Source organism: Macaca nemestrina, chromosome 19 (assembly GCF_043159975.1).
Source record: "Macaca nemestrina isolate mMacNem1 chromosome 19, mMacNem.hap1, whole genome shotgun sequence".
Lineage (NCBI taxonomy): Eukaryota > Metazoa > Chordata > Mammalia > Primates > Cercopithecidae > Macaca > Macaca nemestrina.
Genome location: NC_092143.1, coordinates 83,845,626 through 83,860,542, shown reverse-complemented (window position 1 = coordinate 83,860,542; position 14,917 = coordinate 83,845,626). Strand labels below are relative to the sequence as shown.

At 42.6% G+C, this 14,917-nt stretch overlaps 1 protein-coding gene across 4 annotated transcripts in view; it reads left to right on the top strand.

Annotated features, from left to right (window-relative positions):
• LOC105478943 (family with sequence similarity 210 member A) overlaps positions 1-11,475 on the top strand; it is a 63,410-nt gene extending 51,935 nt beyond the window's left edge. For all 4 annotated transcript variants that reach the window (XM_011736697.2, XM_071085769.1, XM_011736699.2 and 1 more), the window contains 2 exons: positions 4,904-5,015; positions 10,544-11,475. In XM_011736697.2, coding sequence (XP_011734999.2) covers positions 4,904-5,015; positions 10,544-10,777 — 346 coding nt within the window. In that variant the 3' untranslated portion in view covers positions 10,778-11,475. The remainder of the gene's footprint in view (positions 1-4,903; positions 5,016-10,543) is intronic.
• Positions 11,476-14,917: the final 3,442 nt, after the last annotated feature.

The window sequence follows — 14,917 nt, the reverse complement described above, 5'->3', positions numbered from 1 at the left end:
AAATAGCTGTAGGATTTGAGTCAATATTTTGGTGGGTGACAGTTAATAAAAATGTAAATTGGATAAACTGCATCTATGACAACCAACAGCAACGAGCTTTTCATGAATTAAAAGAAAAACTCATGTCGGCCCCAGCCCTGGGGCCACCTGACCGGACAAAACCCTTTACACTGTATGTGTCAGAAAGAGAAAAAATGGCAGTTAGAGTTTTAACCCAGACTGTGGAGCCCTGGCCAAGGCTAGTGGCCTCTCTCTCAAAACAACTGGACGGGGTTTCTAAAGGTTGGCCCCCGTGTCTGAGGGCCCTGGCAGCAAGGGCCCTGTTAGCACAAGAAGCAGGTAAACTAACCCTTGGGCAAAACCTGAATGTAAAGGTCCGCCATGCTGTGGTAACTTTGATGAATACCGAAGACCGTCATTGGCTGGCAAATGCTAGATTAACCAAGTACCAAAGCTTGCTCTGTGAAAATCCCCACATAACCATTGAAGGTTGCAGCACCCTAAACTCTGCCACCTTGCTCCCGGGATCACAGAGCCCAGTTGAACATAACTGTGTAAAGGTGTTAGACTCAGTTTATTGTAGAGGGCCCAACCTTGGAGACCGTCCTTGAACATCAGTAGACTGGGAGCTGCATGTGGGCGGGAGCAGCCTCGCCAGCCCCTGCACAGGGACTCTGAAGAAAATGACAAGCCCTGCTCCAGTCACACCCGGAAGCTGACTGGTCCACACACGGCCGAAGCGTGAGAAAACTCATCGCAGGATTCATTTTCCTTAAAATTTGGGCTTGTCCAGTAAGGACTTCAAATGACCTTCCTCAGACTGAGGACTATTCCCAGTGTATTCATCAAGTCACTGAGGTAGCACAAAAAGTTGCTACAGTCCTATTTTATGGTTATTATAAGTGTACTGGGACTCTAGAAAGAACTTGTTTGTATAATGCTATTCTATATAAGGTGTGTAGCCCAGGAAATGACCAACCTGATGTGTGTTATGACCCATCTGAGCCTCCCATGACCACAGTTTTTGAAATAAGATTAAGGGCTGAGGACTGGTGGGGCCTCATAAATGATACGAGTAAAGTGTTAGCCAAAACAAAAGAAAAAGGGGTGTCCAAATAAGTCATCTTGAAGTTTGATGCCTGTGCTGTCATATTAATAGTAACAAGGTAGGAATAGGATGTGGTTCTCTTAATTAGGAAAGAGGCCATATGGCAGAAAATAAGTACGTTTGTCAGAATTAGGACTGTGTGGAAATGAATGTGGATACTGGTCTTGTGTCATTTAGGCTACTTGGATAAAAAATGAAGAGGATCCTGTCCACCTTCAGAAAGGGAAAAGTGGCCCTTCCTGTACCAGTGGTCAGTGTAACCCCTTAGAACTAGTAATAACCAACTCCCTTGATCCTCGCTGGAAAAAAGGGGAGCGTGTAACCCTAGGAATGGATGGGGCTGGACTGGATCCTCATGGTTTGAGGAGAAGTTTACAAACGCTCTCCTGAGCCAGTATTTCAAACCTTCTATGATGAACTGAATGTGCCAGTACCAGAAATTCCAGGAAAAACAAGAAATTTGTTTTTGCAATTAACTGAGCATGTAGTCCAGTCTCTTATTGTCACTTCATGTTATGTATGTGGAGGAACTGTAATGGGAGATCAGTGGCCGTGGGAAGCCCAAGAATTAGTACCTATAGACCCAGTTCCTGATGAATTCTCAGCTCAAAAGAATCAGCCTGATAACTTCTGGGTCCTAACAGCCTCAATCATTAGACAATACTGTATAGCAAGAGTGGGGAAGGACTTCACTCTTCCTGTGGGAAGACTCAGCTGCCTTAGGCAAAAACTGTGTGATAGTGCTACAAAAACAACCCCCTGGTGGAGTTCAAACCACACTAAGAAAAATCCATTTAGTAAATGCCCAAAGTTGCAAACCGTGTGGACCCACCCGGAGTCCCACCGGGACTGGACAGCCCCCACTGGCTCATACTGGGTGTGTGGGCATGGAGCTTACACCAAATTACCGACCAGTGGGCAGGTAGTTGTGGTATTGGCACCATTAAACCAGCTTTCTTCCTACTGCCCATAAAGGCAGGCGAACTCCTGGGCTTCCCTGTCTATGCTTCCTGTGAAGAGAAGCATAGCTATAGGAGATTGGAAAGATGATGAATGGCCCCCTGAGAGAATCACACAATATTATGGGCCTGGTACTTGGGCACAAGATGGCTCGTGGGGATACCAGACCCCCATTTACATGGTCAGCTGAATCGTATGGTTAGAAGCTGTCTTAGATATAATCACTAATAAGACTGGCAGAGTCTTGACTCTTCTGGCCCAGCAAGAAACTCAGATGAGAAATGCTATCTATCCAAATAGATTGGTTCTCGACTACTTGCTAGCAGCTAAAGGAGGGGTCTGTAGGAAATTTAACCTTACTAATTGCTGGTCTACACATAGTTGATCAAGGGCAAGTAGTTGAAGACATAGTTAGAGATATGACAAAACTGGCACATGTGCCCGTGCACGTGTGGCATGGATTTGATCCTGGGGCTGTGTTTAGAAAATGGTTGCCAGCGCTAGGAGGATTTAAAACTCTTACAATAGGAGTCGTAATAGTAATAGGAACCTGCTTACTGCTCCCTTGTTTGCTCCTGTACTTCTTCAAATGATAAAAAGCTTCATCACTACCTTAGTTCACCAGAATGCTTCAGCACAAGTGCACTATGTGAATCACTATCGATCTGTCTTGCAAGAAGACATGGGTAGTGAGAACGAAAGTGAGAACTCCCACTATTGAGTGAAGTTCTCAAAGGGGAGGAATAAGGAAGGAGACCACCCCTCATATTGTCTTATGCCCAATTTCTGCCTTCAAAGAAAGAAGTAAAAACTAAAAGGCAGAAATGAAATCCACAGGCAGACAGCGTGGTGTCACACCCTGGGCCTGGTAGTTAAAGATCGACCCCTGACCTAATCGGTTATGTGATCTACAGATTACAGACATTGTTTAGAAAAGCACCGTGAAAATCCCTGCCCTTTTCTGTTCTGTTCTAATTACCGATACATGCAGCCCCCAGTCATGTACCCCCTGCTTGCTCAGTCGATCACGACCCTCTCACGCGGACCCCCTTAGAGTTGTGAGCCCTTAAGAGGGACAGGAACTGCTCACTCGGAGCTCGGCTCTTGAGACGTGAGTCTTGCCGATGCTCCCGGCTGAATAAAGCCCTTCCTCCTTTAACTCGGTGTCTGAGGAGTTTTGTCTGCGGCTCGTCTTGCTACACTAAGGATGGACAGACTGACTTGTGTGTCCCTTGTTGTGATGTGCTGAGGTGGACAGTGTCCACTCTGTTGTTTTCCTGTGGAAAGTACTTAACGTGAATCTCATCTTGAGGAAACAATCGGACAAACCCAAGGTGAGAGGTGTCCTTCGAAGAGCGGCCAGCCTGCATGCTTCAGAAATCTCAGTGTCAAGAGAGACATCCTGCCCTCCTCCACCGTATAATGCTGAGAAGCACTTCTAGAGAAAAGCAGACTAGAGAGACAGGAAAAATAGCCATAAGGGATATACTGGGACAATTTAGGAAACTGTCATCTAGATTATATATTAACTGTAGACTGTCGTGTCTGTTATAAATGTGATGTTTGTGTAGGTGAATGTCTTCGTTCTAATTTAGGGGTGAAGGATCACAGTGTCCAGGGAGAGCAAGAGCAAGAGCCATTGTGGCAAAATGTTAATAATCATGAAACTAGAATAAAGAAGCCAAGGCTCAGGAATATTAATAACCAGGAAACTGGAAATGAAGAAGTCGGGCTCAGGACTGTTAATAATCAGGAAACTGGAAATGAAGCAGCCAGGGCTCAGGACTGTTAATAATCAGGAAACTGGAAATGAAGGGGTCACGGCTCAGAAATGTTAATAATCAGGAAACTGGAAATGAAGTCACGGCTCAGGTTGAAGACTTTCTCTGCCTTCTCTCCTGCCTCCAGAAATTTGTTGTGATATATGTTAATTGCTTCTTCACCTGCCTTAAGAATGTTAAAAGAAGCATCCTTTTAGAGTAAGTGAAGTTTTCATCAAACCCATAGTATCATTTATTCTTTGCATGATAACACACTAACGTGATGTTAAAATGTCTCTTGCTTTTACGATGCAGTGTTACACATAAAATTACATGTAATTGGCTGGGCACTGTGGCTCACGCCTATAATCCCAGCACTTTGGGAGGCTGCGGCGGGCGGATCATGAGGTCAGGAGGTGGAGACCATCCTGGCCTATGTGATGAAACCCCATCTCTACTAAAAATACAAAAATTAGCTGGGTGTGCTGGTACGCGCCTGTAATCCCAGCTACTCAGGAGGCTGAGGCAGGAGAATCGCTTGAACCTGGGAGTCAGAGGTTGCAGTGAGCTGTGATTGCACCACTGCGCTCCAGCCTGGCGACAGAGCAAGACTCGGTCTAAAAAAAAAAACCAACAAAAAAACCCATGTAATTTTAAAGGTAAAAATTTTAGGTCTTAAAATGTGAGTTGGAGCATTCCAAGGAAGTGGTGTTTGGTTGAGGAAACTAAGACCAGGCAAATGATTCTAATCCTTTTCTCATACTTTACTTAAAGCTGTTAATTTTATTCTAATAACTGCCTCTTTTTCTAAACATATTAGGATGCCCACATGAAGCAAATAGGAGTTGTAGGCGGTAAGATACCACGTGATGTGATGTTTGTGTGTATGTTGCATTTTGTACATCAAGTAAGATGTTCTCTTAGAGTAAAGGTAAAGTGCTTGATAATGTAGAATCAACTTTTAAGCAAAATTTAGTAAAATTATAGTGTGGTTTTGGTATTTTCAGATAATTTTTGAAAATATCCTTAAAAGTTTGTACATATGAAAGTTACCTTTTTTTTTTTTTTTTTGTAGAGGAGTGAATGTCGTTCCTTTTCTGGAGCTCATTGGGTTACCTGACGGTGTGGTGAGCATCCTGAAGAACTCGCAGAGTGGAAACGCGCTCACGGCGTATGCCTTGTTTAAGGTGGGTACCGTGACAAACCCTTGCTCCTCAGACCTCACCAGGGGCCTGCTCATCTCCCCATGAGACTCCGTGTTAGCTTCCGATTGTATTTTGTAACTTGAAACACTGTATTTCGTCTCTGATATGTCTGGTGAATAATGTAAGATAACAGTTTTTTTTTGTTTGGAGATGGAGTTTCACTCTTGTTGCCCAGGCTGGAGTGCAGTGACGCCATCTCAGCTCACTGCAACCTCCGCCTCCCGGGTTCAAGTGATTCTTCTGCCTCCGCCTCCCGAGTGGCTGGGAGTACAAGATAACAAAATAAAGCAGAAGTAAAAATGTGGTTTTAGGAAGAAATGCCTTAAAAATTGGTAGATGATCCATAACTTGCTTTGATCAGATAGTTGTTAGACTTGTGTGATTTTCCACGGCACTAGCCGTCTGTTTGACATTTTTGCTCCTGTTGATAAATGGAGACAGTTATTTTAAGATATTAATTATATTTATTTTTCTTATTCAGTGATCTGCATGCCACCTGACTTGTTAGCAAAATTTAGCATTTATTTTACTGTTTTTTGTTTTGTTTTCTGTGTGTGGTTTTAGGGAGCAGAGAGTTTAATAGGCAAGAAGGGGCAAGAAGGAAGGGAGAAGGAAGAAGCTCCCCTGTACAGAGACAGAAGGAGGGGCCTCCAAAGCCGAAAGAGGAGGTCCCCTATTTTACTGTTTTTAATAGTTGATCTTTTCTTAGCAAGTAAAATAGGTTTAATCCAAATTGTCTTATAAACCCTTTTTTGTTAGATTTTAACCTAACATATGTTTCATTTTAAAAGTTGATAATCTTTATAACTATTCTCTGGATTCAGACATCATCTTTTTTTGTTGTTGTTGTTTTTTTTTTTTTTTTTTTTTTTTTAGATGGAGTCTCGCTCTGTCGCCCAGGCTGGAGTGCAGTGGCCGGATCTCAGCTCACTGCAAGCTCCGCCTCCCGGGTTTATGCCATTCTCCTGCCTCAGCCTCCCGAGTAGCTCGGACTACAGGCACCCGCCACCTCGCCCGGCTAGTGTTTTGTATTTTTTAGTAGAGACGGGGTTTCACCGTGTTAGCCAGGATGGTCTCGATCTCCTGACCTCGTGATCCGCCCGTCTCGGCCTCCCAAAGTGCTGGGATTACAGGCTTGAGCCACCGCACCCGGCCCATCTTTTTTTTTTTGAGGCAGAGTTTCGCTCCTGTTGCCCAGGCTGGAGTACAATGGCGCGATCTCAGCTCACCACAACCTCTGCCTCCCGGGTTCAAGCAGTTCTCTTGCTTTAGCCTCCCGAGTAGCTGGGATTACAGGCGTGTGCCACCATGCCTGGCTAATTTCGAATTTTTTTAGTAGAGACGGGGTTTCTACCTGATGGTCAGGCTGCTCTCGAACTTCTGACCTCAGGTGATTTGCCGGCCCTTGGCCTCGCAAAGTGCTAGGATTACAGACATGAGCCACTGCACCTGGCCTGACAACGTCATCTTGATCGCTTCTATGCCTATGGGTCTTTATTTTGGAAGGGAAGACTCACTGTAAATTGTGGAGTTTAGCCATATTAATCTCATTTTCTAAATTGACAAATATTTTTGAGAGTCTGTGAAACTTCTACCTAAGAAGGTGGAAAACACTGAGAAGCTAGATGTTTTATTTTACTTCTGTTGTATAAGAATATCTAAGAATTACGGTTTTATAGCATTACTGAAAAGTAGCATTGTTTCATTCTGTCATCCTCATTAGCATCCTCTGAAATCTTGGTAGATTTCCTCTTTTATTACAATTTTGATGAGAGGGCTAACATTTAATTGTTGAGTTTTTCTACATTAAAGTGTATTAAATTTAAAAATTACCAAGTTTCTAGTTATGGTGGGTATAACTTTAACCCGAGTAAGTCAAACTATCATGCTGATGTAAACCTTCCCTAATTTAATTGCTCCTTATCCCACTCCCATAGCATGACAGTTGATAGCACAGTCTGTGCTAGGTGTTAAGTGTTTGTTTTCTTTATTTGATTAGGAGCTCCCGGGAATTCAGAATCATGTCTTCTTTCTTGTTGTTTTTTCACTGCCCCGGTATTGTGTTCTGTAGGTGAATAAAATGCTCAGCGTGTGTTTGTGGAGTTGGGACTGAAAACGAAGCTGTAGGCGTCATGGTAGGAAGATGAGTGCCGGTGGTGGTTCTTCCCTCGCTCTTCCTCTGTGAGGCAGGAGGTGTGGAGGGAATTCTCCTGCGTGTTGTCTGTAGTTTCTCAGACAGAACAACAGACACAGATTTTTTGCTTCATCAAGACAAAGCCCCCAAGTGCAGTGTGGCTTGTGTGGTCTGGCGGCCGTTGGCTGCAGGACGTATTCACTGACTGCTTTGAAATACACCCAGAGTTTTAGCCTCCTCTGTGTGCCAGATACCGTTCTAGGTACTGGGAGTAAATGCATCAAAGAAGACAGTGCAAAATACCTGCCTTGTGGAGCAGATAGTGTAGTGAGTGATGGTGGGTTGGGGAGACAAGATAAAGTTAGAAGTGCTGCACGCACACAGTATGTGCACATAGGTGACGGTAAGTGCTAAGAAAGGAAACCAGGGATGGGGGTGTGTTTGTGGTGTTTGTTTTTCAGTGGGAGACGGCACACCTTGCTGAGAAGGTGAGATAGTTTGTTTTTCAGTGGGAGACGGCACACCTTGCTGAGAAGGTGAGATAGTTTGTTTTTCAGTGGGAGACGGCACACCTTGCTGAGAAGGTGAGATAGTTGCTCCTCCAAGAGGGAGAAGCGTTCCGAACGGAGAAAACTCGAAAGGCAAGTTCTGAGGCTGCGGGATCCTGGGAGTATTTAAGGGATGCAGGGAAGCCAGTGTGACTGGAATTGGTGAACAGGGCAGAGAATGGCGCGTCATCAGATCAGGAAAGCCTTGTCGGCTCTTACAGGGACTTTGCTTTTTACCCTGAGGACAGGGAAAGCCTCTGGACAATTTTAAGCATCTTGCCTCTGTTCCATCAAAATCACTTTGGCTCCTCTAAACAGACCATGGCAGGACCAAGGGAAAAGCCAAGGGACCTGGTGTGAGGTGAGGTGATTACAGTACTTGAGTCGAGAGGCAAAAGTGGCCAGAAGCCAGGTGGTAGCAGGAAGTAGTTGGATTCTCAGTGTATTTTAAAGACGTGGTTGCTGGGGTTTTCTGATGATTTGGATATAAATTACGGAAGAGAAAGAGGGGTTGAAGCTTTCTTGTAAGTTTTTGGCCTGGGCAGCTGGAAGCATAGAATTGCCATTTTCTGAGACGAGGAAGACTTTGAGAGGAGCAGGTGTGAAGTAGGACAGTTGAAGATCTGAAGGTCAGTTTTGAACATGCAGTCATGTGCCACCCAGTAACATTTCGGTTAACCGTGGACTGCAGGCAGTGATGGTCCCACAGGTCCCATGTTTTTATGAACGTCATGTTTTTACTCTGCCTTTTCTATGTTCAGATAGTTTCGGTATACAGATACTCACTGTGCTCTTAGATTGCCTGCTGTATTCGGCGCAGTGCTGTGCTGTCCAGGTTTGCAGCCTGAGAGCAATAGGCTGTACCTTGTGGCCTGATGTGCAGAGGGCTGTACCATCTAGGTTTGTGTAAGTACACTCTGTGATGTTTCACACAACAACAAAATCACCTAATGACACGTTTCTCAGAACGTGTCCCTATTAAGTGACTCACCTGCATTAAGTCTGAGATCTTATTAGACATGCAAATCTCCGGAGGTGGTTGTACATACTGGAATTCAGGGGACAAGTTCAGTCTGGAGATTAAAGTTAACAATCATCCATGTATAGACGGCACTAAAGACCAGACAGTGAGATAGGTAGAGAAAATAAGAGGTCCAGGGATCGATTGTTGTCACACCATGTTCAGAGGTGGGTGAAAAGGGAGGAACTGGCAAAAATGAGAAGCCGCCATGAACCAGAAGGAAGCCCAGCAAGTTGAGGGCCTGGAGCCAAGTGAAGAGAAGTGAAAGCTGTCTTGGATGGTTCCAGTGGTTCAGGGGCTGGTTCCAAATTGACAACTGGATTTAGTTTTGTAGAGGTCACTGTGACTTTGAAAGCAGTTTTGGTGAAGAGGTATGGGTGAAAGCTTGCTTTAACGTGTTTAGAAGAGAAATTAGAGATAGAGCAGACAGCTCTTTCAGAGTTTTGTTATACGGCACACCTATGCGTTTTGTTTTGTTTTGTTTCAGACAGGGTCTTGCCCTGTTTTCCAGACTGGAGTGTAGTGGTGCAGTCACAGCTCCCTGCAGCCTCAAACTCCTAAACTTGAGCAGTCCTCCTGCATCAGCCTCCCAAGTAGCTGGAACTACAGGTGCATGCCACTTACTCCCGGCTAATTATTTTTCTTTTCTTTTTCTTTTTTCTTTTTCTTTTTGTTTTAAGAGACGGCACGGTCTCATTATGTTGCCTAGACTAGTTTTGAACTTCTGAACTCAAGCACTCCTCCTGTCTTAGCCTCCCAAAGTGCTGGAATTTTAGGCGTGAGCCATTGTACCTGCCAACACCTATGAATTTTTTTTTTTTTTTTGAGAGGTAGCTTCACTCTTGTTGCCCAGGCTGGAGCGCAATGGTGCGATCTCGGTTCGCTGCAATCTCCGCCTCCGGGTTCAAGCGATTCTCCTGCCTCAGCCTCTCGAATATCTGGGATTACAGGTGCCTGACACCATGCCCGGCTAATTTTTGTACTTTTATTAGAGACTGGGTTTCACCATCTTGACCAGGCTGGTCTTGAACTCCTGAACTCAGGTGATCCACCCACCTCAGCCTCCCAAAGTGCTGGGATTACAGTCATGAGCCACTGCACCCGGCCTGATTTTTGACTTAGATATATGATGCAGCCTTTTTACTTTTATGTTTCTCTTTGACCAGTCATCTGCTATTTACCATTGGTCCTAAAAGTTACGATTAACGTTAAACCTGTGCATATCTGCAGCAGGTGTGCCATTTTACTACTTTTGGCCTCATGTAAATTACTGGCTAGGATTTGAGACTCAGGGTAGATTGTAATGAGAAGGTAGAAGGAAAGGGATTTGGAAGTGAAGCTAACCTAAATCCAACAGAGAGTGGATTCATGCTCTGCCTCTCACCATTTGAAGACATTCAGTTCTAGTTTAGCTCCAGATAGAAAGCATTTGGCAGGATGGCAGGAGTTTTAAGGAATAGAAACATGTGTTCCTTTGTTATTTTTAGTGGTACTGAGTCCTGTTTCTGATTTCCAGGTTGAGCTGTTCCCCAAGTTTACTAGCATGCGATTAGGGATGTCAGTGCTATGATTCTGTTATCTGGGTCAGGATTGTGTGGAGGACAAACGTTCATAAAATGAGTTCACAGAAGAAGTGTCTCTTGTTAGGAGGGAAAACCATATAGGATATTACTACATTAGCTTTGTGAAACAATGAGGCAATTTATTCTGATTGGTTACTACCAAGAATTTTAATTTTAACTTGTTTTTGCTTAAGATGATGGTAATAACCAGGTTTTGATTTGTCTCTTTTTGCTTTTTGCTTAAGATTGCAACACCTGCTCGGTATACCGTGACTTTGGGAGGAACGTCCTTCACTGTGAAGTATCTGCGCAGTCATGGCTACATGTCCACGCCACCCCCCGTCAAGGAGTATCTACAGGACAGGATGGAGGAGACAAAGGAGCTTATCACAGAGAAGATGGAAGAAACAAAAGACAGACTCACTGAAAAGTTACAAGAAACCAAAGAAAAAGTTTCCTTTAAGAAAAAAGTGGAATAAGGTGCCTTACAGCAGTATAGAAGTATAGCAGTATGGAAAATTCCTGCACTTTAACCCTTTGGAAACTGTGGGCAAAGATACATGTGTCTGATTATTTTTTTGGTTAGTTGTCTAAATATACAAGTTCTCTGAGGGTTAAAGAAGTAAAATACCTTTTTAAAATTAAATATCACTAGAAAAATCAGTGTTATCACAAGGAAAGAAACGAACCCAGTGTAAGAATTTCCCATCGGTAGCAGTATTAAGCAGTGGTGAACGTCGTAGAAGTCATACTTCTTTTTCCAGGTCTTCAGAACCACACTTGATTTCTGTTTTGTTGCAGCTGTAATTGATGCACACTAGAGGCAGTTGACTCCTGGAATAACCAGTGCGACCCATAAAATAAGCTAATACTGGATCTTAATTTTTATGTTATTCATTAAGGTTTTAACTATATTCAGTACGTAATTTGGAGACAAACTAGCATCATCAAAACTGCCTGTGAATAAGAAGGTATTTAGTCTTTCTATAAAAACAGAATAGAGCAGTTACCTACCAGTTAAAATATCTTATATGAAGAAAATAGAATAAAGATTCAGTCATATATATGTAAATACGATGTATTGATTGTACGTAAATGAAAAATGGACCCTTTAAAAATTATTTTTACCTGAAGCTTGTCATAATTTTTTTAAGCAAATATATATATGGTGATGGTATTTTTCGAAGTGTGTATTGGTGGTGATCGCCTCAAACATAAACCTCTCATGAATTATTTGTGTCCTTTTCAGCTAATCTTTCAGAGGAAAGGTGAACAATCATTAAACCTTAAATTTATTGTTAAAATCAAATGTTTTTCAGCAGTAACTCAAGCTCATGGTTCTCAAGCAGACAAAGGTTGGGAGACTAAAAATGGAGTCAGGTTGTCATGGAGACTGCTAACTCCTTGGGGTAGGCACAGGCCTTGCCTCTGCAAACCAGTGCAATTTCCCAGTGTCTTCGTTTCAGAATTCATGCTGATTTCATTATGGAGTAAAGTTTTAAATTGTGGCTGCTGCTTTTTATCTTGCATTGAAGGGAAATTATCCTTGTTTGAGCATTCTACTTGATTTTTTATTTTTTATTTTTTAATTTTTTTTGAGACGGAGCCTCCCTCTCTCTCCCAGACTGGAGTGCAGTGGTGTGATCTTGGCTCACTGCATCCTCTGCCTCCCAGGTTCAAGTGATCCTCCCACCTCAGCCTTCCAAGTATCTGGGCGTACAAGCATGTGCCACCACACTCAGCTAATTTTTGTATTTTTAGTGGAGGTGTGGTTTCACCATATTGACCAAGCTAGTCTCCAACTCCTGACCTCAGCCTCCCAAGTAGCTGGGACCACAGGCACCCGCCACTGTGCCCGGCTCATTTTTTGTATTTTTAGTAGAGACGAGGTTTCACCGTCTTAGCCAGGATAGTCTTGATCTCCTGACCTCGTGATTCGCCCACCTCAGCCTCTCCAAGTGCTGGGATTACAGGCATGAGCCACTGCGCCCAGCTGATTTTTTTTTTTTTTTAAATAACAAAGCTATAATTAAATCATTTGCTTGTAATGAAATTCAGCCATTGTCAGCTGTGAGCGTTGCTGGGGTGGTAGGGTGTGTTTGAGTATGTGTGTGTCTGTTTCCTATGCTCTAACAGTGATTATTTCAGTTCTAACCCTTCCATTGCTAATTGGATTAGGGAATGGCCTCCTTTTAGATTGTCCTTTTTTTAACTTACCTGCTAAGGCAAGAGGATGTCAGGGTTTGCCACACAGTTTGCAGGGACCCCTGCTCTTTGCCAGCATTTTTGTATCAAGTACTTAGTTTGGCCAAATTTAAAGAGTAGTTTAAAGGGGAAAAAAAGTTTGCATTTGATGAGTCTGATTATTATATTAGAATGCTTTTTAAATGAATGCGCTGTGATTGGAATCTTTCTTCCTGGGGGCCGGGGGGAGTGCGGGGACCGTCTGCAGTCTTGGCGGGCAGCTCTGTTGTCTCCTGACACAGAGGGCTGAATGCACTGCTTCACACTGACGCCACGTTTTCAAATCTAAACACGATTGACATGTTTTAAGTATTTATCAAATAATTCACACTTTTGCATATTTAAATGCTATTTTTTAGATATTAAACACATTCCTAGTTTTTTTCTTTTTAACCACTGGAGACTGCCTATGTTAAAATCTTGTGTTATATGAAATTCTTCTAAAACAATTTCCTTTTGCTTTTCGTGTTGCATATTTTCCAGTGGGGATAAATTGGAGGTTCTTATTACTAATAATCCTGAAACTGAAATTTGCTTTTCCTGCATAGTCATCTTTTGTTCAGTCCATTTGAGTTTTGTTGCCATCCAGTTTCATAATCATGTTGTGTTTATCTAATAGACAATGAGGTACTGCTTGAGTGATATGAAATTCTCTAGTAAAAAATTCTCTGGAGATGTGAGAAGTTCTGTTGTATTACTTGGCACCAGGAATGTTACAAAGATGCTGTTGCCAGCATATTGCTAACCTAGTCTTTAAGCTTCAGGGACCCCTGTAGTATGTTGAGTTGGGAGTATTAATAGCAGGCTAGCAGAATATAGTACCAATATGCCACGTTAAATAATTGAGAATATATACAATAAATTATAGTTCACTATATATAATAGACCTCATTTCATTTCATTTACAGTACATCTTACAGTTGGGATTAATTCACCTATAACCTCTGTGAACTGCGAGTGCTCAGCAGAAGCAGGCCCGTGTCTCGTTGAATGTCTACATTTATATTTATTTTTTTGAGACAGAGTCTCAGTCTGTCACCCAGGCTACAGTGCAGTGGCATGATCATAGCTCACTTGCAGTCTTGAACTCCTGGCTCAAGTGATCCTGCCACCTCAGCATGCTGAGTAGCTAGGATTACAGGTGCACACCACCATGGCTGGCTAAATGCATGTCTGCGTTTATGCAAGGTATGTTGACCGGGTGGGGAGGGAGCTAGGACTGAGATTCGCCTCTGTGAAATGCACAAAAAGGGTTTGCTAAGCAAATTGGTATTTGAAGTGAAAGATGGATTAAGTGAGAGACTTAGTTTATTCAGGAATAAGAGCAAAACCAACCACATGAAAAAATGTATTTTACTGAGACAGCCTTTTGTGCATACCACAGGGTGCTGTTTACAGATTTCAAGAAAGGAGAAAAAGAATGCTTACATTGAGATTACCTACCTCCAGTAGTGAAAATAATAAATTATCCTTTGAAATATAATCGTGTTTATTTGTCACAGAATCTACACTCATTTACAAGTGCTTTATGCTCAGGATGAAATGGAGATAGTGGCTCTCTTGTTTCAATGATCTTAGAAGATAATTCCAGGAATTTTAAAGATCTTAATGGTATGAGCAGAACAGGTGTTTGAAGAAACGAAGGAAATTGTATGTTTGACACATGGAGCTTCTTTCTGTGTTCTTAGTGTTGGGTTTGGGTCATTCAGGATTTCTTAACTAATTCAGACGTAAATCAGGCTACTGTAAAAGATAGTTGTAATGGATTGGACAGAAGATGATTTTTAGCCAATGAGGCAAAAAAAGTCATCTTTCCTGCTTTTTCTGAAATGATATGTTGAGAAGACGTTTCTGTGAGATACGCATTTCTGAATTAAAGGGTTCCTTCTGAAAATACAGATTGTTAGGTAATGTGAACATATTTTTTCTGTTGGTCAAAGTTCATTTTTTGAAATGAGGGCCTTCATTTATTTTTGATTTTCAAAATTGAGTCTCTGTAAGGCCTAAAATAAAATAAATTAAATGTTATCCAAGTTGTTTGCGCCTGTTTAAATATCTTTTTTGCAAGTCGTTTATATTTCTTGGTACTGAAAGCTCTACTCAATTGTCCTTATGAGCATGAAGGTCACACAGTGCGTCGGATCATACTGGCCCAGATGCCTGAGGGGCACATGTGCACTCTGGGAAGTGGGAGCCTCTTCGCTGCCTGCCTTGGAATTCAACCACCTAAGGCAGAAATCTACAGAACCAGAGGTGGGGAATTTTACCTGTTCATTTTGCAGATGTTAACGTTGTTCTCTTTTGGATCATTTGTATGTTAACGTGGTATGAAGTTACTATTACATGAGATTGCAGAACGTGCTGCATCATGTTCC